This window comes from Phaseolus vulgaris, chromosome 2 (genome assembly GCF_000499845.2).
Source record: "Phaseolus vulgaris cultivar G19833 chromosome 2, P. vulgaris v2.0, whole genome shotgun sequence".
Classification (NCBI taxonomy): Eukaryota; Viridiplantae; Streptophyta; class Magnoliopsida; order Fabales; family Fabaceae; genus Phaseolus; species Phaseolus vulgaris.
The window spans coordinates 45,541,382-45,566,945 of NC_023758.2; the positions used below are offsets into that span (position 1 = coordinate 45,541,382).

Sequence of the window (25,564 nt, forward strand, 5' to 3'; positions counted from 1 at the left end):
CAGAATGATAAAGGAAAATGGGCCCGTTGGGTTTTTATTCTTTTGAAATTGACAATTGCTTTCTCCATCCAATCAATTTTAACTCACACTCATCGAAAATTTTAAAACCCCATTCAGCCATTTTCACACATTTTCTTACGGATTTCAATATCTGGAAGTCATTTTTATACATTCTGGATTTCAAATCCGAAAGGTCATTTTCATATTTCATTTAAGCTTTTGGATAGTCATATCTGGAAGTGAATAATGAGTTCTGGATTTTCATATCCGGAATTGTGTGTTGTAAATGGTGCAGAGGATTGAAATCCAAAACTCATTTATGTTTGCTTACGGATTTTGACATCGAGAAAGTCATTTATGTTATCCAAATAAGCTTCTGAATGGTGAAATCCATAAGTAACATATTAATTTTAGATTTGTATATCTGAAACTTTATAATTTGACTTAAGAATATAAATATCCGAATGGCAAAATTTTAAAATCATTAAAGACAAAATTGACATTTCACGTGAGTGTGTTCGGTGTATAGTGTAGGGAGAATCAACCTTTTTGAAATTTTGTGATGCTCAAATACACTTCAAAACTTAAAAAAAAAAAAAAAAAAAAAAACATACATTAACACTAATTAATTTTGAGTTTATATATTATAAAAGTAAACAGATACAACCGTATAAGTTATTTTAATCATCGTCAAAAATAAATTTTTCCATTTTTGTTATGATAAATATATAAAATGATGATTGTGGCGTATCTTTAGTATATGTTAAAGAAACAAATACATTTCATAAAATTCTCTACATTCACTTTTAATTTAAAATACCAAATTATTATCCCAAATTAATGATTTAATTATAGAAAATATAATGTTTAAGGAGATTAGTCTCCTACATGATTACAATTATAATGTGTCCTTTGTTTTTTTAGAATGTTATATATATATATATATATATATATATATATATAATAATAATAATAACCTTGTGCAAAAAATATTCACTTAAATTTAAAGGAATGTATAGCAATTGATCTTCGTATTTTTTTTTATATTGTTTTCTTATTATAAATATTTCATGAGCATATGTTATTAACTTTGTCATTATTTTATCACGGTGTTTAGATAATAGTATTCAACTATCACAATTAACTCGCTCCTTATTTAATGTATTTATTGAAAATCTAAAAATATTTTAATAAATATAAAAGATTATGTATATATATCTTCTGATTTTCTTAAATTATGTGTAGAAATCTTAGACTGGTAGGAACATCATCACTCTTCTGACTGAGTAGTATTAAAAACCGAGTAAATGCCTAGTAATAATTTTAGCACTTTCAAACATCAAATTGTTGTAACTTTGATTGCAGATTGGGCCACAATATTCAAGAATGCTAACTTTAAGGACTCCTACAAGTGGAGTTAACAGTGTTTGATGTTATCCTGATTTTGATATTTTAAAATATATTAAAAACTTTTATAATATATCAAAATTAATTTAAAAAATGCAGTGAAAAAAATCCTAACGAACGACGTGGATACTCTGCATGTGCACCTCAACGGGCAAGCCAGAAAGCGCGTTCCGCGTTTGCCTAAATTTTTTAATTATATTTATTAATCGATTCATCCTCCAGAAAAAAATACTACTATTAGTACCACAGTTAACGGTAGTGTTTAATAAAAAAGTCAGAAATTGAAAAAAGCGGTTACTGGAAAAGGAAGAGAAGAAGGAAGACAAACGGCGTGACTTTCACTTTACATGTTTGCCTTTTTCCTTGAATGGACAACTTGCAAAGGCGATCCACACAGCAGCGGAAACGGTGACGTTTGAAATAACTTTGAACAAACCCAAAACAGAACCCACCGACTCAGCGTGATCATGATTCGTATCTTGATAAAAACAACATCATCCTTATCCACACACACGTACAGTAACAGATCAGAAGTGATACACTAGAAACTTACAAGGAAATGTAAAAGTAAAAGGCGAGGACAGATAAGGAGATTGAGATTCGGATCCGTTGAGTTAGCCGGTGTAGATGTGAACGCCGATGGCAATGAGGAAGATGGTGATGAGACCGAAGTAGATGACGGCGTGAACCAAAATGGAGGCTCCACTGGTTTGCATGTTGCCAAACTCCGCGATTCTTCCCCTGGATGGTATCTGGAAGAGAAGGCCCGGGCTTAAGAGCACGAACAGCACCACTGCGATGATCACCGGGCCCCAATCAGCCATTTTCACCTCTTGATTCTACTGTGGATTGGTTGGAAGAAGAAGTGTTTGGGAGTGGAAGATACGTCTCTCTCTACCTTTGATTTCAGGTTTGGGGGTTTTAGCTGTGGGAGACACAAGTAGACAAAACTCAAACTCACATCACGTTCCTCTGTCACTCACTATCTTATAATTCCTTTCAACGGCTCTGATTCAAATCCCCATTTATTTTAACAATTTTCATCTTAATAATTTAAAAAAACCATATACTCACTTATTACATCATTTAATTATGATTATATATAACTTGACGATAATATCTTGAAATCTTTAGTGTATCATTTCCGTGAAAAAAAATAGTTTTAAAATAATTGTTATTGGAACATTTTTTTCATAATTTTTCTTTTAATAGAAATAAATTGAATTTGACTTTTTTTTTAATGTAGACTATAAAACATCAAATGCGTTCAATTTTTTTATTAACTTTTAAAAACCAATAACTACTTTTAAAGCTTTTGTCAGATAGACATTTGACGCGTAGTCACATTTTTTAACTTTGAAAGCTTTTTTTCTCAGGTAAATCGCAATAACTTGTTAAGGTTTCTAATATTTTAATAATTAATTAATTTTAATCATTAGTTAGATCTAAAAAAATAGTAGAGAGAGTTGGTAAATATACAAACTGCGACATGAATATAAATAAACTGGGTCAATTTAGTCTTATCCTTTATTAGGCAAATTCTTCCTCCACCATATTAATGTGAATTTGCAAATTTTATTATTTAAATTTCAGATTTTCAAATCTGAAATAGAAGATAATTTTAAATTTTTTGAAAGATTATAAAGTACGGATTTAAATTGGTACGGTAGGAGGAAATTGCCCCTTTATTCTCTTGTGGGTTATGGATTGATTGGCTCTTTTGTTTTTCTAAGTTAGGAGGAACAAATTTGGACCCTACTGAAGAACACGGGCTTGGGTTTCAAAAATTGCCAATTGCATGTTTGTTATATACGTTTCCTAAAAAAAAACCTGCAATCTTTACCAAATTACACTCATATTTTTATTATTAGCTAAAATTTTCCTGTAATTATAAAATTATGTTATGACTGTTAAATAACTCAAAATAAAAAAATTATACATAATAAAAAAAATGTTTTTAAGAGTGTTGTATTAGCATTATCTCCGAAACAATTGTGCGGGGGCGAATAAATCATTTCACCGGCACTGTTGTGAGTATTAAAAAAAATAAGTGTTAAGTGATTATAACTATGGTATATTTTCAAATGCATCTACTGTGTAAAGAATTTACACATTCAATCACACCAAACTATTATGTATATTGAAAATTTGTTAATTTTTGTAATAACTGTTTAATAAGTATGTTAACAATACTTTTTTTATTACAACGGTTACAGTAACAATGCATATCCATTAAACTTAATATAATTTTATTCAAAATTAATTTGTCAGCTATAATGCTTTCATCATTAACTTAAGAAATATTTGTATTAAAATGTAAACGCATAAACCCATGCTTGAAGAGACAGTGATCAACGGCTGAAGCATATCCACCACACTCAGGTTTGTTCCAACAGTTTTTTCATTGTTTTAATGTCCAAAAAAACCAGACACGTTTGCATCAACCTTGGCAGATTTTTTTGGGTACAGTATCAGCAGGTTCCATTATTGTGCTTATTTTGATAGGTAAACCTTTCAAATAGTTGAAGAGGTTACAGCATGAAATAGCTGCACCAACGGCTAAAAATTGTTTGAAGTTTTCAGGCGAATGATTATAACTCCGACTTCCTCGATATACATACACACTAAATATCTTGTCCCTTAATATTTACGAAACTTCTATGAATCATATAAACACTATAAAAAAATATTGACGTAAGCTACTATTTGGAGCAAGCCTTAAAATAATATCAGTAACTAAATTTTAATGTATGACAGTTATTTTTTTTATTTAATGAATAATTGTATTTCACTGGTTTAAAATATTTTTTTATCTTATAAAATATTTTGGTTGATATCTTCATTCAACTCTAAGGTTTTTCTCTTATCTTTATAAAGATCAATAAAATAACAATACTTCATTTTGAAGATTTTATAAAATTTGCATCTTCTTCAAGAAGTCATTTTTTAAAAATAAATTTTGCTAAAGTTTGAGAAACATCTCTCTATAATTTAATATATAATTGACCATGACTAAAAACGTGTCGTGAAAGGTAAATTCTAACATTAAATAATATATAAAAAATGTAATAAAGAAGTTGAGTAAAGTGAATAAGAGAATGTGCATACCTAAGAAGAATGAAAGAGTTTTTTTTTATTGAAAACATGAAACTTTCTTCTTCTTTTACTTCTTTATGCATCATTACACACACTTTTGAGGAAAATGGTTCACTTTTTATATACAATGAATTGAGAAAGTTACCTTTTAATGACTTTATGGAGAGAGGTTATTGGTAAGTGGTTTTGAAGAATAAAAAATGGGGTTTGAAGGGAAATGTTTGTAAGAAATTATGTAAATTCATTTTTATTATGTGACTCACATGACATGGAGTTTGGGTTTTGGGGTTGGATGTAATTTAATAATAATAATAAAATAAAAAACTCATTGGTTAACATGAGAAATATATATATATATATATATATATATAATTATATCTAATGAAAACCTACATTTGACAAAGATTGGGAATTAAGAGCAATAGAGTTCCTCTCACGGTTAACCATCAAGGATGTGTGTGACAATAACGGAATTGATAAGAGATAGATTGAGATACAGGAGGTAAAGAAACTACTCATGTAGGATCTCTCATGGATAAAGGTAAGTGTCTATTTCCTTATAATTGTATGAACATGAATGCGAGAATCATAGATTGATAAGATTTATATATGAACATTAATTGTATGTTTTCATTTATGTTTTAATTTACAATGTTTGGTTGAATAAGTCAAAAGAGGAGTAACTCTCGCTTAATTTTTGAAGTTGGGAGAGATGATAAAAAGATTAAGAATGAAATTCAAGACGGTTACAATTTTGAATTATGTTTACAATTACTCCATAATTTAAAATTTAAAATTTAAAATTTAAAATTTAGAATTTAAAATTTAAAATTTAAAATTTAGAATTTAAAATTTAAAATTTAAAATTTAGAATTTAAAATTTAAAATTTAAAATTTAGAATTTAGAATTTAGAATTTAAAATTTAAAATTTAGAATTTAGAATTTAAAATTTAAAATTTAAAATTTAAAATTTAAAATTTAAAATTTAGAATTTAAAATTTAAAATTTAGAATTTAGAATTTAGAATTTAAAATTTAGAATTTAGAATTTAAAATTTAGAATTTAAAATTTAAAATTTAGAATTTAAAATTTAGAATTTAAAATTTAAAATTTAGAATTTAAAATTTAAAATTTAAAATTTAAAATTTAAATTTAAAATTTAGAATTTAAAATTTAGAATTTAGAATGTATAATTTAAATTAAAATTTAGAATTTAGAATTTAAAATTTAGAATTTAGAATTTAGAATTTAGAATTTAGAATTTAGAATTTATAATTTATAATTTATAATTTATAATTTATAATTTAGAATTTAGAATTTTAAATTTTAAATTTTAAATTCAAAATTTAGTTTTTAAAAATAAAGATGTCACAAAAGGACAAATATCTCCTCTCATATATTTTTAAAATAATAAAATAAAACATAAGTGTAAGGATAAATTTTGAATAAAATAAAATAGTAGTTAAGAGGGAAATCCCTTTATAGAGTTTGGACTTTGGGCTTGAATGTGATTTAATAATAATAATAGAATAAAAGGTTCATTGGTTAACATGAGAAATATATATATATATATATATATATATATATATATATATATGTGATACCTAATGAAAACCTACCTAGGATGAAGATTAGTAATTAAAAGCAATAGGGTTTCATCTCTGCAAATAAAAGTTGTCTCACTGTTAACCATCAAGAAGGTGTGTGACAATAACGGAATTGTCAAGAGGTAAAGAAACTACTCACGTAGGATCTCTCATGGATCAAGGTAAAAGTGTTTATTTCCTTATAATTGTATGAACATGAATGTGAGGATCGTATATTGATAAGATCTATATATGAACATTAATTGTATGTATTCATTTATGTTTTAAGTTACAATGATCGGTTGAATAACTCAAAAGAGGAGTGTCTATCTCTTAGTTTTTGAAGTTAGGAGAGATGATAAAAAGATCAAAAATGAAATCCAAGACGACTACAATTTTGAATTATGTTTACAATTACTCTATAATTTATATTTTAAAATTTTGTTTTTAAAAATAAAGATGTCACAAAAAAACACAAATATTTCCTCTCATATATTTTTAAGATAATAAAATAAAATATAAGTGTAAGGATAAAATTGGAATAAAATAAAATGTTAATTAAGAGGGAAATCCCTTTATAGAGTTTGGGTTTTGTGCTTAAATGTGATTTAATAATAATAATAGAATAAAAAACCCATTGGTTAACATGAGAAATATATATATATATATATATATATATATATATGATACCTAATGAAAACCTATGTCTCTGCAAATAAAAGTTGTTTCACTCTTAACCATCAATAAGGTGTGTGACAATAACAGATATGTATAGATTATGGTAGTTAAGAGGAAAATCACCTTTATATATATGTGACATTCTTTCGTATGAAACAAAATTTGTAAAGAATGGTTAAGCCAATTCTTCACACCAATGTATAATAATTTTTACATAAATGATGATAATGACAAATTTTTTATTCACAATGTACTCAAAATTTATATTGTTAACATAAATGTGCTAATAATAACATTATTTATTCAGTTTTTAATATCAAAAAATATATATTTAATATAATTTTATTAGTTAAAATTTATTTAAAACTGCCAATTTTTAATGTGTATCCGTATTTTTTATTTTTGTTTTTAATGTATATCTATATTTTATTATTATTATTATGTATTTAGTATTTTATTTTTACCATTATTGTGTATTCTCATTTTTTATTTTTGTTATTAATATTATCATTATTATTGTTATTATTATTATTATTAGTCCACATTTTTATTTTTACGAATTTGTCTATTCATTAAATTTAGAGTAGTTCGCTTTTTCAATATGTATGGTCTTGGACCATAAATAATGATATTTCTGAGAATCATAAATTGATAAGATCTATATATGAACATTAATTGTATGTATTAATTTCTGTTTTAATTTACAATGTTTGGTTGAATAACTCAAAAGATGAGTGACTCACGCTTAGTTTTTGAAGTTGAGAGAGATGATTAAAAGATCAAGAATGAAATTCAAGACAGCTAGAATTTTGAATTATGTTTACAATTACTTCATAATTCATAATTTGGGATTTAAAATTCAAAATTTAGTTTTTAAAAATGAAAATGTTACAAAAAGACAAATATCTCCTCTCATGTATTTATAAAATAATAACATAACATAAGTGTAAGGATAAAATTGAAATAAAATAAAATAGTAGTTAAGAGGAAAATCCCCTTTAGGATCTCTCATGGATCAAAGTAAGTGCCTTGAATTTTAAATAAAAATAAAAATTTAGAGTTTTACATTTTTTTATAATTTTTAATATTTTATTAATTATGGATAAAAGTATATATATTTAATATAGTTGTGTTAGTTAAAATTTATTTAAAACTACCCATTCAACAAAAAGTAGTTAAATAGGATTTGAGTTTGTTTGCTTTAAATTGAAAGAGACGGTTTTGAATTAAGAGATTGTTTAAAACTATTTTATTTTCAAAATCAGTTGAAGGGTGTCATGTTCAAATTCTGAGAGGGAAAAAAATATGAGCCAAAATATTGGAGAAGATATATATGAAGGGAGACATGGCGCACAGAGAATTAGACATAACTTATACCACCACTCCCCACCACAACAGTCATTGGCTTGGCACGAAGGCGCGTCACGCCGGTGTCGCCTCCGTCGCGTTATTGGCGGTTCTGGCGGTTCTGGCGTGAAGCAAGAGTCACAGATTCTGGCGTGAAGCAAGAATCACGGATTCTGGCGTAGGACTTTGAAAACTTTTAGGTGGAAGAGAGGATGAAGATAATAAAGAAAACTCGCTGCAAGATTCTTCTATGGCTTCTCCGAGGGAGAGTCTTTCTCCAACGTTTTCGATCGTGTTTCCGGTAACCTCTCTCTCTCCTTTATCATTGTTCTCATTATCCTTCATTTTTATTTAATTTAATTGATTGATACTTTACACAATTGCGACAAACTACCACCAACACGTGACTCCGGTGCCAACACCCAACCACAACAACCACCTCCATGAACAACCGCCATACACTCTCCGACCAAGAAAACACCATCCACCACCACAAACACCGTCGTAACACTACTAACGCAACCCACACCGCATGATGAAAACGCAGGATGATGCAAAACCAGAATAAATCGGAAGAAAGCACAAAAACAAATTCACCGACAAGACGCAACTGAGAGGCAGAATGGACCGTGAGAGAGTAAGAAGAGAAGGAGAAGAAAGTAAAGAGTTTCATCCTAATCTTGAGTCAGGTTTGCAAAGAAAAATTTGGCCTTGAAAATATTATTATGAAATATGTCCAAATAAATATTTTTATGAAATGTTTGGGATTAATATTTGGTATTATGCTATGAAAGTTGCCTAGGAAAACAGGGATAATATTAAATTACTAATGGGATGAATTAACTTATTTGATGAATGGTAAACAAATTTGGGAAATTGTGTCCTTATTTTAGTCTTTGTGTATGAGAGATTCAGATGATGAATGGCACATTGAAATTCTTATTAAAAAGGACAAATTGAAAAAGAAGATGCAAATTTTACCAAGAATAAGAAGATGAAAATTTTAATAAGAGTGTTGTTAATAAAGATATTCTTTTATCTCAAAGAATTAGGTATTGTTCATTTTATTGATCTTTATAAAGATAAGTATACGTGAATATTCTACTTACACTATTTGTTATTATATATGTGAATATAGTTTCTAATGATAAAATTAGTAATTTATCTATCAAATTAAAATTGCAAATATGAAGCAATTCTAACAAAATATACCATGTTTTTATTTTAGAATTTAAAAACAATAATAATTTGGTGTATATTTGCTTTATATTTATATTGCATGATAAAATTAATTCATATTTCATGAAACTAGAATTCCATGACTGGGACATGAGCATATGGAACTTATTGCAATTCAGAGACCTCCTCCGTGTTAGCAAGGATATCTTGCAAAGTGAAAAAATCTTCATGTTGATGAAAACATGAAAAAACTATTATTTATGTATTATCTTTTTGTAACTAATTTTTCATGTTTTCATCAACATGATAATTTTTCCTACACACACTGCATTGCAATCAATTCCAGATGCTTAATGAATATCAATTGACCTCATCCATGCAATATAAGTATATAAGCAAATATACACTAGTTAAAGACAATGTTGTGAATATTTGTGCGGTAATGATGGACACTACCAAAAGTGTAATTGTGTTTAATGATGCATATATTAATGGTAGTGTCCACCATAACCTTTTTGATATCAACACAAACATTTATCAACATAAAACATTCACACATTTATGCTTTATTCTACCATTTTATTTTATTTCAATTTTATCCTTATACTTATGTTTTATTTTTTATTTTATTTTTTAAAATATATGAGAGGAGATATTTGTCATTTTGTGACTTATTTATTTTTAAAAACTAAATTTTGAATTATGGAGTAATTGTAAACATAATTCAAAACTTTAACCGTCTTGAATTTCATTTTGTTATCTTTTTATCATCTCTTTCAACTTCAAAATCTAAGCAAGAGCGTCTTGAATTTCATTTTTTTATCTTTTTATCATCTCTTTCAACTTCAAAATCTAAGCGAGAGTCACTCATATTTTGAGTTATTGAACCAAACATTTCCCTTCAAACCTCATTCTTCTTCAATGGTTTAGGAAAACTACTTATGCCATCCAAGAACCTCTCTTTGCAAAGTCATTCAAAATTCAAAATTAAAATTTGAAAATTCACAATTTTAAAATAAAATTTAAAATTTAGTTTTTAAAAATAAAGAAGTCACAAAATTATAAATATCTCCTCTTATATATTTTTAAAATAATAAAATAAAACATAAGTATGGGGATAAAATTGAAATAAAATAAAATAATAATTAAGAGAGAAATTCCCTTTATTTATTTATTTATATATATATATATATACTTTGAATTAGTTCGACAAAACGTTTAAATTTTTATATGGGAGTTTATGGTGTCATAAATGATTCATCATAAAAATAATGGTCAATTAATAACTAAATCATAATAAGTAGTCTCATTGAAGGTCTTTATGTGAAGAGTTTAAATATACAAATTGTCTAAAAAAAATTACTATCGTCTTATTATTATATTCATATTTTATACATATATTAATATACTAATATATTTAGTGTTACTTATTTAAGCATTCAAGAGTCTTCACTCTTAAACTCTTCCTCTTTATTGTGATAAGTTAAAGTTGGTTAGTAAAATCATTTCTATCTCAAGATATTTCGAGTTATTTTCTTAAGAACAATGCATATTAATTCATTTTTAAAAATTAAAACTTTATAATTATTAATATTTAACCTTTTTTTTTAAATAGTAAGTTGATTGCAAGGTCGTGTAGATAAATTTATTTTTAAAATATAAATTATATTTCTAAAATTATACTTTCTTTCTCTATATTTATTAACATTTGTTTTTATATTTAATTGTATTATATCTATAACTTTGAAAACAAGGTAACAAAAATGTAAATATGTATATAGTACTTAATGATAAAATTAGTAATATATCTATCAAATTAAAATTGCAAATATGAAGTAATTTTTTTTAAAAATATTTATTTTAGAATTTAAAAATAGTAATAATTTGTTGTATATTTACTTTATATTTATATTAAATGATGAGACAAATTCATATTTCATGAAACTAGAATTTTATCACTGAGATATCTGCATCTGAAATTGATTGCAATTTAGAGACCTCCTCCATGTTAGCTAGGATATGCAAAGTGTAGAAAAAATCCTCATGTCGATGAAAACATGAAAAATATTTCTACCCATTGTATTATATCCTACCTATCATGGAGATGGTCTCTGCATTGCATTGTAATCAATTCCAGATGCTTATGTCTCAGTTATGAAATTTAAGTTTAATGAAAATAAATTCACCCCATCCATGCAATATAAGTTTATAAGCAAATATACACTAGATAAAGATAATGTTGTGATTTTCTTCACTAGCGTTCTTTCAACCAATGCGAGTGATTGATCATCTTTCTAAGTGTTTCTTTCTTTACAAAATTTGTTACCTACGAAAGAATGTCACACAAAACACACACACACACACACACACACATATATATATATATATATATATATGCAATATACATATATTGGTAATGACCTGTTTGTGTAGATAAATGTGTGAATGTTTTATGTTGATAAATGTTTGTGTTGATATCTTCAAGGTTATGGTGGGCACTACCATTAATATATGCAACATTGTTGCGGTTTTCTTCACGATTTGAAAGAGGTGCAAGAGTGCATCTCTATCCGTATTCTTTATTTTTTATTTTTAATATTTATCTATATTATTATTATGTATTTAATATTTTATTTCTATCCTTATTGTGTATTCTCATTTTTTTTAATTAATGTTATTATTATTATTATGATATAGAAAACTAGCCGTATGTTAATGTTAGTGTGAATGAAATTAAGATTGGATTTAGGTTTCGCAATAACTTGTTCAGGTTTTTAATATTTTAATAAATAATTAATTTTAATCATTAGTTAGATTTTAAAAAATAGTAGAGAGAGTTACTCAACGGTGTAAATATATAAACTACGACATGAATATAAATAAACTGGGTCAATTTAGTGTTATCCTTTATCAGGCAAATTCTTCCTCCACCATATTAATGTGAATTTGCACATATTAAGAGTTACACCTGTTTTATTAGTGAAATGATAAAAATGTTTCTTGAAATAGTAAAAATAATCTTAAATAAAAGGACGTTATAGATAAAAAAATAAATTCAAAATTTAAAATTTAATTTTTAAAAATAAAGATGACACAAAAAGATAAATATTTTCTCTCATATATTTTTAAAATAATAAAATAAAACATAAGTGTAAGAATAAAATTGGAATAAAATAAAATCGCAGTTAAGAGGAGAATCCCTTTATAGAGTTTGGATTTTAGGTTTGAATGTGATTTAATAATATATATATATATATATATATATATAATATCTAATGAAAACCTACCTCTGATGAAAATTAGGAATCAAGAGCAATAGAGTTCCGCATCAAAAAGTTGTGTGACAATAACGGAATTGTGAAGAGATAGATTGAGATAGAAGGATCTCTCATGGATCAAGATAAATGTCTATTTTATTATAACTGTATGAACATGAATATGAGAATCATAGATTGACAAGATCTATATATGAACATTAATTGTATGTATTCATTTATGTTTTAATTTACAATGTTTGGTTGAATAACTCAAAAGATGAGTGACTTTCGCTTAGTTTTTGAAGTTTGAAGAGATGATAAAAAGATTAAGAATGATATTCAAGAAGGCTACAATTTTGAATTTTGATTACAATTACTCTATAGTTCATAATTTAAAATTTAAAATGTAGTTTTTAAAAATAAAGATGTCACAAAAGAACAAATATCTCCTCTCATATATTTTTAAAATAATAAAATAAAATATAAGATTAAAGATAAAATTAAAATAAAATAAAATGATAGTTAAAAGGAAATTTCTATATATATATATATATTTATATGTATAGATTATGTAAGTGTGTGACATTATTTCGTACGAAATAAAATTTGTAAAAAATATTTAAGTCAATTCACATTAATTTATAATAATTTTTAAATAATAATAATGACATTTTGTTATTTATAATGTAATTAAATTTTATATTGTTAGTATAAATGTATGTATAATAACATTATCTATTCAAATTTTAATATCAAACATAAATATATATAAATAAATATATATAAATAAATATATATAAATGAAAAGGATAAAAAAATATGAATATAGACCTCTATGTTCCACTAATTTATAATAAGACCATTATGATTGAATTTTAAATAAGAATAAAAATTTAGAGTTTTAATTTTTTTAATAATTTATTAATTATGGGTAAAATGATATATATTTAATATAGTTGTATCAGTTAAGATTTATTTAAAACTACCAATTAAAAAAACAATTAAATAAGATTTGAGTTTGTTTGTTTTAAATTAAAGGGACGGTTTTGAATTAAGAGATTGCTTCAAACTATTTTATTTTCAAGATCAATTGAAGGGTGTTATGTTCAAATTCTGGGAGGGAAAAAAAGAGCCAAAATATTGGAGAAGATATAAAGGGAGACATGGCTGAGGATTAGACATAACTTATACCTCCACTCCCCACCACCACAATCATTGGCTTGGCACGAAGGCGCGTCACGCCGGTGTCGCCTCCGTCGCGTGATTGGTGGTTCTGGCGTGAAGCAAGAGTCACGGATTCTGGCGTAGGAGTTTGAAAACTTTCAGGTGGAAGAGAGGATGAAGATAATAAAGAAAACTCGCTGCAAGATTCTTCTATGGCTTCTCCGAGGGAGAGTTTTCGCCAACATTTTGGATCGCGTTTCGAGTAATATCTCTCTCCTTTATCATTGCTCTCGAAATGAATTTTTCATTATCCTTCATTTTTATTTAATTTAATTGATTGATACTTTACACAATCGCGACAAACTACCACCAACACGTTACTCCGGTGACAACACCCAACCACAACAACCACCTCCATGAACCACCGCCATATACCCTCCGACCAAGAAAACACTATCCACCACCACAAACACCGTCGTAACAGTACCAACGCAACCCACACCGCATGATGAAAACGCAGGATGATGCAAAACCAGAATAAAACGGAAGAAAGCACAAAAACAAATCCACGGAGAAGACGTAACAGAGGCAGAGGCAGAATGGACCGTGAGAGAGTAAGAAGAGAAAGATAAGTAAAGTATTTCATCCTAATCTGGAGTCAGGTTTGCAAAGAAAAAGTTGGCCTAGAAAATGCTATCATGAAATATGTCCAAATAAATGTTTTTATGAAATGTTTGGGATTAATATTTGGTATTATGCTATGAAAGTTGCCTAGGAAAACAGGGATAATAGTAAATTACTAATGGGAATAATTAATTTTTTGATGAATGACAAATTTGGGAAGTTGTGTCCTTATTTTAGTCTTTGTGTATGAGAAATCCAGATGATGAATGACATGATGAATGTCTCCTTTGCAGCTTAATTCAAATGGAAAAGGTAGGATTGCTTACTAAAATAAAGGATTCTTATTATGTCATTAATAAAATGATATCTTTGTCATCATTGTATTTCTTTTTATTTCTCTTGATTATGGTTTAGTTATTTTTATTCATATTTTATATAATAAGTTTTTATTGAATTTGCTTTGACATTTTGGTAAATTTTGTTATACAACAAACAAATACATGAGAATATGTTTTGATTTTTGAATTTCATTCTTATGGTTTAGTTTTTTTTTTTTTTATCAGCTTTTTTTTTTTTTTTTAATAAGTTTTTTAATGAATTTGTTTTGACCATTTTGGTAAGTTTGTTATGCAACAAGAGAATTTGATTTGATTTTAGAATTTTATTATTGGGTGGAAAGATCTTATAAATGAGAATTTTCTTTAATTTGAAAGAATTTTTTTGTAATGTCGTTTTTGTTATTTGTTTTGTTTGAATTTTGAAAAAATGATTTTGTTTGTGTATTTTTCTTATTGGAGTTATTATTTTGAATTTTAGAGAGAGAGAGGACATTAGTGTGTTTTAGTTAAAAAATCTAAAAGATTTATTTTTAATTTGAATGTTGTAAGAAAAGTTTATTTAACTCTCTCATGTAAAAATTATACTTGGTTCTAAGGTGAATATTTAATTATGTTCGAAAAATAGAAAAGAAAGTAAAATATTCAAAACAAAATATTTTAAAAGCATTTTCTTAATTAATTATAAATCAATTAAATTGAATTTTTGTTGAATTTTATATTTTATTTGTTTCTTAATTAATTAATTTAGTTCAAATTTTATATTAATTTTTTGTAAGCAACCAAATTAAATTATTTATTACATTAAACTATAATATTATACATTTATAGTAAGTTAACAACTAAAAAAAATATATTTATAACATTTGTTTTTATATTTAATTGTATTATATCTATAACTTTGAAAACATGGTAACAAAAATGTAAATATGTATATAGTTTATAATGATAAAATTAGTAATTTATCTTAAGAAGAAAGTTTAATGTTTTTAACAAAAAGAACTATTTCATTCTTTTTAGGTATGTACATTCTCTTATTTACTTTACCCAATTTTATCATTACACTTTTTATATTTATATATTACTTAATGTTAGAATTTGTCTTCCACGACACGTTTTTAGTCATGGTCAATTATATATTGCATTATTAGGAAGGAGGTGTTTCTCAAACTTCAACAAAAATTCTTATTAAAGAATAAGACCTTGAAGGAGAAGATGAAAATTTTACCAAAAATGTTGTTTATAAAGATATTTTGTTATTTTCAAAACCAGGTATTGTTCATTTTATTGATCTTTATAAAGATAAGTATATGTGAATACACTATTTGTTATTATATATGTGAATATGTTTGTAGTTTCTAATGATAAAATTAGTAATTTATCTATCAATATAAAATTGCAAATATGAAGTAATTCTAAAAAAATATACTATGTTTTTATTTTAGTATTTAAAAACAGTAATAATTTGATGTATATTTGCTTTATATTTATATTGCATGATTAAATTAATTCATATTTCATGAAACTAGAATTCCATCACTGGGATATGAGCATCTAGAACTTATTGCAATTCAGAGACTTCCTCCATGTTAGCTAGGATATCATGCAAAGTGTAGAAAAAATTCTCATGTTGATGAAAACATGAAAAATATATTATTTATCTATTATCTTTTTGTAACTGATTTTTCATGTTTTCATCAACATGAGAATTTTTCCTACACACACCGCATTGCAATTAATTTCAGATGCTTGTGTCACAATTATGAAATTCAAGTTTAATGAATATCAATTGACCTCATCCATGCAATATAAGTATATAAACAAATATACACTACATAAAGACAATGTTGCGAATATTTTTGTGGTAATGATGGACACTACAAAAAGTGTAATGATGCATATATTAATGGTAGTGTTCACCATAACCTTGTTGATATCAACACAAACATTTATCAACAGAAAACATTCACACATTTATGCTTTATTCTATCATTTATTTTATTCCAATTTTATTCTTATACTTATGTTTTATTTTTTTATTTTAAAATATATGAGAGGAAATATTTGTCATTTTGTGACTTCTATATTTTTAAAAACTAAATTTTAATTTTAATTCTGAATTTTTAAATTTTGAATTATGGTGTAATTGTAAACATAATTCAAAACTGTAGCCGTCTTGAATTTCATTATTGATCTTTTTAGCATCTCTCCCAAATTAAAAAACTAAGCGAGAGTTACTCCTCTTTTGAGTTATTCAACCAAACATCTTCCTTCGAACCTCATTTTTTTTCCTTTCTTCTTCAATGATTCAAAAAAACTACTAGAAGTTACAAAATGAGAAATATCTCCACTCATATATTTTTAAAATAATAAAATAAAACATAAATATAATAATAAAATTGAAATAAAATAAAATAGTAGTTAAAAAGGGAATCATATATATATTACTTACTTACTTTGAATTATTTAACAAAACGTTTAATGTTTTATATTGGAGTTTATGGTATCATAAATAACTCATCATAAAAATAATGGTCAATTAATAACTAAATCATAATAACTATAGTCTCATTAAAGGTCTTTATGCAGAGTTTAAATATACAAATTCTCTTAAAAAAATACTATCATATTATTATTATATTAATATTTTATATATATATATATTAATATACTAATATATTTAGTGTTACTTATTTAATATATTTTATACATATATTAAACTTATTCTCTTTATTGTGATAAGTTAAAGTTGGTCAGTAAAATCATTTATAATTATTAATATTTAACTTTTTTTAAAAAAAATAGTAATTGATTGCAAGGTCGTGTTGATAAATTTATTTTTAAAATATAAACTATATTTCTAAAATTATACTTTCTTTCTCTATATTTTAAGTTTTAAATTTTATTCTTGATTTGTTTTTCTCACTTATTAACATGTAATCTATTATTATAGCATGTCCTGCATTTCTCAAGATATAGATTTTTCCACGTATATAACTGAATTCGTTAGAAGGCATTGAACGTACCATTGGCATGCTTTCTTAGCCTTCAATCACAGTGTGCGTGTCGAATTTACCGCACTTGCTGTTCCCACCAGCATTGGTCCCGTTCGAATCGGCGTCAAGTTCTCCTCTCCCACCACCCCGTCCTTTTTCTTTCAGCTAGCTACACAACCACCATGTTCCTTCTCTATCTCTCTGTCTCTTCACCGGCTGGTCACCGGGAACTAACCTTCATTTTCCGACCGCCTCTACCCCTTTCTGTCCTGATTCGCCTTTCTTTCGCACTTTCCGGTACCTTTCTTTTCTTCTTAATTTCGTTATACGCTTTTCAATATCATCATTACATTTTATCTGAATTTGAGCGGTTACAGGTAGCATTCGGGAAAGATGTCAAGCCACGGTGGTTCTTCTCGAAGGGGCAGCTCGTTGTTGAACAGCCCCTCGCAGAATAGGAAGAAATCCACTGAGTATTCGCCGCTTGACCTTACTACTCGTAAAGCGTTCCCGTCATCGCGCACCGTGTACTTTCTCCTTCTCATTGTTTTCATATTCACGCTTCCTGCTATTTTTCTCTCTGCGTTTTTGCTTTTCGTTTAATTCTCCTACCTATAAAATAAAATAGTCATATTTAACCAGAACTTTTTAAATAAATTTTAAGAGTTTCTTTTTTATCTATTTTTTAAAATATTAGACTTAAAATATTAAAATATGACCAATTTAGTTGATAATACAAATGTCTTAAATTTATAAGTTCTTCATGTTACTTCACAGTGTTCTTCAAAATAATGAAAAAACGTACAGATTAAGTTTTATAAATAAAAGGGACAAATATATAGCTTCTAATCATCTGATAAATAAAAATGAAAAAGAAAATTTCATCTATTATTTATTTATTTATTTTTAATCTAAATCTGTATTGTTTATAAAAACTTCTTAATTATCACAAATAGTTGTGTTTCACAGTATAATTTTTTTTATCGTAGATTTTAAATTTAATTTATGTATAAAAAATGCTTTTATTATAATATGGTTAATGTATTTTTGAAAATATTTATTTGTTTAAATTTAAGTTATACAAAATACAGATTTATTTTGGGTATTGCAAGAGCTAACGCGATTCCAAAAATGAATTCAAATTGAAATATTATAATAAATAGAAATCCTATTCGTGTTCCTGTGAATTGTCATTTTCACTTTATTGAAACGCATATTCTCACGTTTGGCTAATTGATGCATTATATAGAGTTGTTTATTAATTAAGCATTCACAAAGCATCTGTTCAAGGCTCTGAAATTAGATTGATTTTAAATTAAACAAATTTGTGATGTCTTCGTGCTCGGAAATGTAAGAAGAGATGAGTCAGATAATGGTTATTATGGTTTTATCATTTAAATCATGTGATGATAATGGTAATGATACAATTGTTTTGTACTTGGAATTCGATCAGGGGAGAGCGAACTGTGAAATCATTGCGGCTTTCAAAGGCATTGACAGTTCCTGAAACAACAACCATCTATGAAGCTTGCCGTAGGATGGCTGCTCGCAAAGTAGATGCTCTACTGCTAACTGATTCTAATGCATTGCTCTGTGGAATCCTCACAGACAAGGTAAATCTTGAAGTTCTTTTTATGACACCCACTAACAAGAAAAGAAAAACACTGGGACTTTTGTTTTACATACATTATAATTTTGTGGTTAAAGGATATAGCAACAAGAGTTATTGCTCGTGAGGTTAATCTCGAAGAAACAACCGTTTCCAAGGTTATGACAAGGAATCCAGTATTTGTCCTTTCTGACACTCTTGCTGTGGAAGCCCTCCAAAAGATGGTGCAAGGTTGGTAGTATACGGAGAGAGGCACCGCACACCTTTTCAAGTTAATTGTTATTTCTGTATGGTGCCTTTTGAATAAATACAAGGATGCTTTATGTTTTCAGGGAGGTTCAGACATTTACCTGTGGTGGAGAACGGAGAAGTTGTTGCCATACTTGACATAGCAAAGTGTTTGTATGATGCCATTGCCCGTATGGAAAGGGCAGCAGAGAAAGGAAAGGCAATTGCGGCTGCTGTTGAAGGTATCGAAAAACACTGGGGAACACCTACGTCTGGTTTGTACAGAATTTTCTTTTTTCATGGCTACTTTTTTATTTTGAGTTAGCATCATTCGACACTGTAGTTGGGTTCCTAGCTTCTTTTGCCCCGGTTTTGTTTCATGCTAATTTGGCCTTTATGCAGGCACCAATTCAACGTTCTTTGAGACACTTCGCGAGCACATATTTAAGCCATCTTTGTCTACAATCATTCCTGAGAATTCAAAGTAGGTAATACTTTCTTTTGTTTTAGCTGAACAAAAATTGTCTGAGATTTAATTTGCTTGCGTGTTGGAATTATTATACCAAGATAATTCAGCAGATACTTGCACTTTCCAGAGTTGTTACAGTTTCACCAACAGACTCAGTTTTGGCGACAACAAAGAAGATGCTTGAACTTCGTGTAAGCTCTGCAGTTGTGACGGTTGATGACAAACCTTGTGGTATCCTTACGTAAGTGTGTTGCTATGGACATTGCACCCGACCTATTTTTCTGAAAAGTTACTTTTACCTCCTACATTTGAAAGTTAAATTTTTAAACGATTATCATCAGTATTGTTTTTTGATGTACTACTTTACCTACACACAAATTTCAGTTCAAATGACATCTTGATGCGGGTGATAGCGCAAAGTCTTTCTCCAGCGTTTACTCTTGTTGAGAAGGTACCACTACAACTAGATCTAGTAATGTTCAGGACCACGTTTTCCTTCATGTTTTAGAAAAAGTTTTTATGAGCTTTCGTCCAGTTATCGTTTCTTGTCCCTTTTATCTGACCTATAATCAACACAATCTACAGGTCATGACTCCAAATCCTGAATGTGCAATAATTGATACACCAATAGTCGATGCACTTCACACTATGCATGATGGGAAATTTTTGCATCTTCCCGTTGTTGATAGAGGTAATATAAATTGTATATGAGATGACGAACAAGTTCCTACATCAATGTTTTTCTGATTTGGATGGTTAAAAACAGATGGTACTGTTGTTGCTACTGTTGATGTAATTCATATAACTCACGCGGCTGTGGCGACAGCTAGTCAGGTATGTTTTCTAGAACTGTGTAAACCTACTGCTGTTGATTGCATGAAACCTCTATTGAATCCTTGTTGAAATGCAGTAATTGGCTGTTTACTTGTAAGTTGTAGTAAATTATTCTCCTAGTTACTTTTCATGACCTTAAAAACTAAATGCAGATTTCATATATGAATTGACATCTAAATATGTATGCAATTTATTGATGAGTGGGTCTTCAGCCAGCATTTTGATTTTAAACTTGGGAGAAAATTGCCACCCTCTTTTTTCTTTACCCATTTTCTTAAGCCTCGTCTTGAAAATATAAGAAAATGAAATCTTGCTAATTCATTATCAACAAAAGCTTAACCGATGTTAACTATTTTTCCTGTTAAGAATGTTCTTAAAGCATGGAACTGGGTATCAAGAAGAGAAAAGGAGGTGGCATATCATACTAATAAATTTAGAAAAGCCAAATAAAATCAGAGAGCACTTCGTTCCTTTCTTTTTCCTGGCTTCAACCTCCACATGCGTTAAGACGTAGGCGTAGCATACAACACAATGAACATTAGTTGGGGTAAAAAATTAAATATAATGAAAAGAGTAGTAAAATTTTATACCATCCATACCATAATCAGCACGACAAGACTCGTTAACACAAAAACGTGTGCCTTAGTCAGGTTGATTAGCGTCGTACACATAGTTTACTGATGTGTTGAGATATGCGTTAACTTTTTCTGTCTTGCATGGCCTGAAATTGAACATTTAGAATCACCAAGAGTCAAGCATTATGGAGAAGTAAATCCTTATATAAAATCCCTTGAGGTTGTTTTCCATGTTTTTACACTTACGTATAAGTAGATACAGGGGAAAAAATTACTGTTACTTTTGCTCTGTTGATTTACCCCATTGATGCATCGAGGATTTCTTTTACCCGTACAATTTGGCAATTTACTATCAATGGTAGCTTGAGTCCCATCACTGGCGAAGAGTATCAGGGTTCAATTTTTCCCACCCCTGGTGGCAATACTTTTTTAATCTACAAGTATTAATTTTTAGTGCTAGTTGTTATTACTCAAACTCACGACCTACCTCACCATTCACTTTTTCCACCTATCTTTTACCTGCAATATGCAGCTCCCAGGACAAAAAGAAAAGGTCCAACTTTTTTTACCAACTGGATATTATTCTAACATTGTTTCTTTTACTTACCGGAGCATTGCTGATGTTAATGTTGAATATAAGATACCGAAATTCAATTTTTTTAGCTTCATGATCTTCTTAACATTTGTAATGATGGTATCATTTTCTTCACTGATTAGGTCGGAAATAGTGCTAGCTTGAATAATGAAGCAGCCAACTCCATGATACAAAAATTTTGGGATTCAGCCATGTCCTTAGTTCCAAATGGGGAGGATGACGATAACCAGAGGTTTATATATATTTTCATTTTTTTGCAAATATGCATTCATGTTGCTGGGAAAAGTTATTTTCAAAATTTTAATTTAATTACATGCTATTTATTGACATGGCAGCGAAACTTCCTTGAAAATGATTTCTGAGGGAGGAGAAACAGGGAGATCCCTTTCATATCTCGGGAGCATGCCGAACGCATTTTCCTTCAAAGTACAAGACAGGAAGGGAAGATTGCATAGATTCACATGCGGTATGTCAACTATAACATGTTTCCAACCAGGTCTTTACATGTGTGTTTTCCCTCTCCATCTTTTGACAAGCAAATTTTCCTTAACAAACCTTATTACAATTTCACTTTAATAATAAAATATTATACTTAATTTAATCAGCAAGCAAATTTAAAAAAATGTTATTTAAAATTTAAATTAGTTGTATAATGGTGATATGTAATGGATTGATTGGCAAAATATCATAACTTTTAGTAGTCTCAGCTGCATTTGACTGGTTTGCATGTCTTCAGTCAATTGATACCTAAATCTGTATTTTTAATTATAGCTTTGAGTAAGGTTAGCTGCACATATTGTATAGCCCATATAATTTAGAGACGGGATCGTGCCTTATTAATATTGTTGAATTAAAGAGAGAAAGAGGAGAAATAAATAGTGATAAGACGTGAGAAACTTCTGTAGTTCAACATTGATGACTTAGGACTGTGGTAGTGATATGCAAAGACGAATACTTGTTTTTTGTTTTTGTTTTGAGGAAATAAATAATAATGGATTTTGGTGAAACACGTCTTCTTTCCTTCTATTATAATTTTTTTCAAGGGGAGAAAGGAAGAAGGTAATAATGGATATTCTGTAACCGCAAGAAACATGTTTATTGCCTGAAGAAGCTCTGTTTCAACTTACACGTTAATTATGCATTACGTAAAAGATATCAGTTGAGTGGTTTGCGTGCTTTCATGCAAGTTCAGATACTCGGTGCTTGGCAGAGGTAATAACTTGCATTCTTCATAGAGTCGGTGATGAAATTGACCCCACGAACCTCCCTCAAATTTTGGTAAGTTTCAAATGTTATATTTATATTCCTCTGTCTATCTTTTCACCTTTTACTAACGCAAGCTGGTCAATTTGTTTGTAGTACGAAGATGAAGAAAATGATAAAGTTGTACTGGCTTCGGACAGTGATCTTGCCGCAGCTGTAGACCACGCCAAGGCGGCTGGTTTAAAGGTATGGTTGAATGGAATTTGGAAAGGGGAAGAGCTAAAGATATGTTATTGAAGAAAATTTCAGTCATTTTTCCTTTTTTTTATATGGTTTAAAAAATATCAAAATGGAATAACAACATAAAAAATGTTTATGGTTGTGTGTATCAAGAATCAATTGTCTTAAAAGGTAAAAGAACTTAAAAATGTGGGTAGAATATATAATGCATTCCTCTCACAGTACAGCTACCGCTATTTTTGAAATTTGATTTTGTTGAGATCAAGAAAGGTTAAAAGAGTTCAACTTTAATTTTCATAGTTGGTTAGAAAATTTGCATTCACACCTCCCGTATTACATCACAAGAGAATTTCTCAGATCTATCACAGTAGTAATAACACTAAGGAAATTAGTCTCTGATTTTGTGAACGGGAAAAACCGGCGTCAGGATCAATAAGACTGCCACTTTACTTTAAATTTGTTTCATTTGTAATTCATTATAGTATCAGTAGGAATCTGTCTCAAATAAGTTTGACATTGAATTTTGTAGGGATTGAGATTGCATTTAGACTACTCAGGAGCACGGGGTTATGGAAATGATTCATGTTCAGTAAGCTGGAAATATGGTAATTCAGAATCATGGACAACAGCATACGGCACCATTGCTGCTGGAGCTGCATTTGTTGCTGCCTTAGGCCTTTTGGCGTTTGTGAGACGAAGTCAATAATAGGAAGAAGCAGCTTTTGTTGGGGGTAGAGGCCAAAACAAAAGTTAGTTGGAACTTTGGAGGGGCATACTTTTAGCACTTGCCAATCTCTCTAAGTTCTGGCATTTTGTATAACCATTTTGTATTTGTATTAAAATATTATACGAGGAACAGAGGAAAATCATTTTTATTTCACTGTTTATAAAATAGGGATGTTTCATCTCTTGCACTTGTAAATTTGTAATTTACAGATTTCCCAACCTCATCATGTGTATCTAGTGTTTCCTCCGTGAGATGTTAATAAATCATAATTGAGTTAATAATTGTATCGTGGTGATAAGGTTAATTGTATCGCGGTGATAGGGTTAAGTAGTTGAAAATGAAGGTTATTGTTCAAAGGATGATATTTAGTTATTGGTTTTTAAAAGATCGGTTTACAGGATTTTCACAAATTTTCTATTGTCTTAAGGATGATCTTTAGTTATAAAGATAATTGATTTTGAGAAGATTAACCTCTAGAAAATTGATTTATAAGAAATCAATTTCTAAGAGATTGGCCTAAGAAGTCTCTTGAGTGAAATTTTAAAAACATGTCTAATTGAAATTCTCAACAAAGTTTATGGGAATCGACCAACTAAATCAACGAATTTTTTAAAATTATTGTTCAGTACTGTATATACTGTGAAAAGTCATTTTTTCTTATAAATACGAATGACTTAATAAGAAAAATGATCAATTTTTTATTTTTTATTGATTTATGATTTAGGATTTATGAGAGATGAACTTTTTAAACATCAAGAAAGTTCTTGAAAAGATTGAAATAAAAAAGGTTACTATGGTGAGAACTCTTTCTTGTGAGATCAAGAAGTGAAAGGTGATTTAAAGATGTTTAAAAATAACTTGAACAATTGTATGTATAAATCAATGTTTTTTAAATTTGCATGGATAGTTATACTGGTGAACATACTGGTTTTAGGTTTTAATGGTATGATGAAATCAAGATCGCATAGGTGATAATTAAATTTATATTTTTAATATTACATAATATTTCAATTCATATTTTTGCTATTCTCATTATATCAATTTCTCGTAGAATCGATCGGTTTAGTTAGATTTTCACAGTAGATTAAAAACATTTGTATTTACTTTTGTTAAATTTTATATGAAATTATTTACTTGTATTTGTATATTTCCTTATAAATGAAAAATTATACTATCATTGTATGTCATTTAGGTTTTAAAATTTTAAATTCAATTTATACTAATTTAACCTAACCTAAAAACATTGAGATTTGCAAGAAAGTTCATCGCGGAATCAGCTCTTCATGTGACTTCTTTTTAACATTATACATAATATATTTTAACATTATTGCCTTGGATTAAATTTTATATTTTCTATTCAACTTGTAGAACTATTATATCCCTTTGTTTTCCTTCTCTCACATTTTTTAATATT

General features: G+C 28.0%; 2 protein-coding genes and 1 long non-coding RNA gene across 6 annotated transcripts; 2 read left to right on the forward strand and 1 right to left on the reverse strand.

Moving 5' to 3' along the window:
- Window positions 1–1,725: 1,725 nt before the first annotated feature.
- On the reverse strand, window positions 1,726–2,377 carry LOC137812601 (uncharacterized). Its single transcript, XM_068614705.1, has one exon. The coding sequence runs from the start codon at window positions 2,229–2,231 to the stop codon at window positions 2,022–2,024; it is 210 nt and encodes a 69-aa protein (XP_068470806.1). The 5' UTR covers window positions 2,232–2,377; the 3' UTR covers window positions 1,726–2,021.
- Window positions 2,378–8,020: 5,643 nt separating this feature from the next.
- On the forward strand, window positions 8,021–8,991 carry LOC137809813 (uncharacterized). The gene is made up of 2 exons (XR_011080817.1): window positions 8,021–8,416; window positions 8,663–8,991. It is a non-coding gene; the product is annotated as an uncharacterized lncRNA (long non-coding RNA).
- A 4,847-nt stretch (window positions 8,992–13,838) lies between these two features.
- On the forward strand, window positions 13,839–24,431 carry LOC137812605 (CBS domain-containing protein CBSCBSPB5-like). 4 transcript variants are annotated; one of them, XM_068614713.1, is made up of 15 exons: window positions 13,839–13,977; window positions 18,048–18,197; window positions 19,124–19,283; window positions 19,378–19,510; window positions 19,612–19,782; window positions 19,910–19,991; window positions 20,104–20,217; window positions 20,361–20,427; window positions 20,562–20,667; window positions 20,743–20,810; window positions 22,103–22,212; window positions 22,316–22,446; window positions 23,173–23,258; window positions 23,340–23,429; window positions 23,953–24,431. In XM_068614713.1, exons 2-15 carry the CDS (start codon window positions 18,064–18,066, stop codon window positions 24,127–24,129), a joined length of 1,629 nt encoding a protein of 542 aa, XP_068470814.1. In that variant the 5' UTR covers window positions 13,839–13,977; window positions 18,048–18,063; the 3' UTR covers window positions 24,130–24,431. The 4 variants fall into 4 exon arrangements, with proteins under 4 accessions (XP_068470814.1, XP_068470813.1, XP_068470815.1 ...); XM_068614712.1 differs by lacking the exon at window positions 13,839–13,977 and adding an exon at window positions 17,631–17,967; XM_068614714.1 differs by lacking the exon at window positions 13,839–13,977 and adding an exon at window positions 17,631–17,967 and having other exon boundaries at window positions 19,612–19,749.
- Window positions 24,432–25,564: the final 1,133 nt, after the last annotated feature.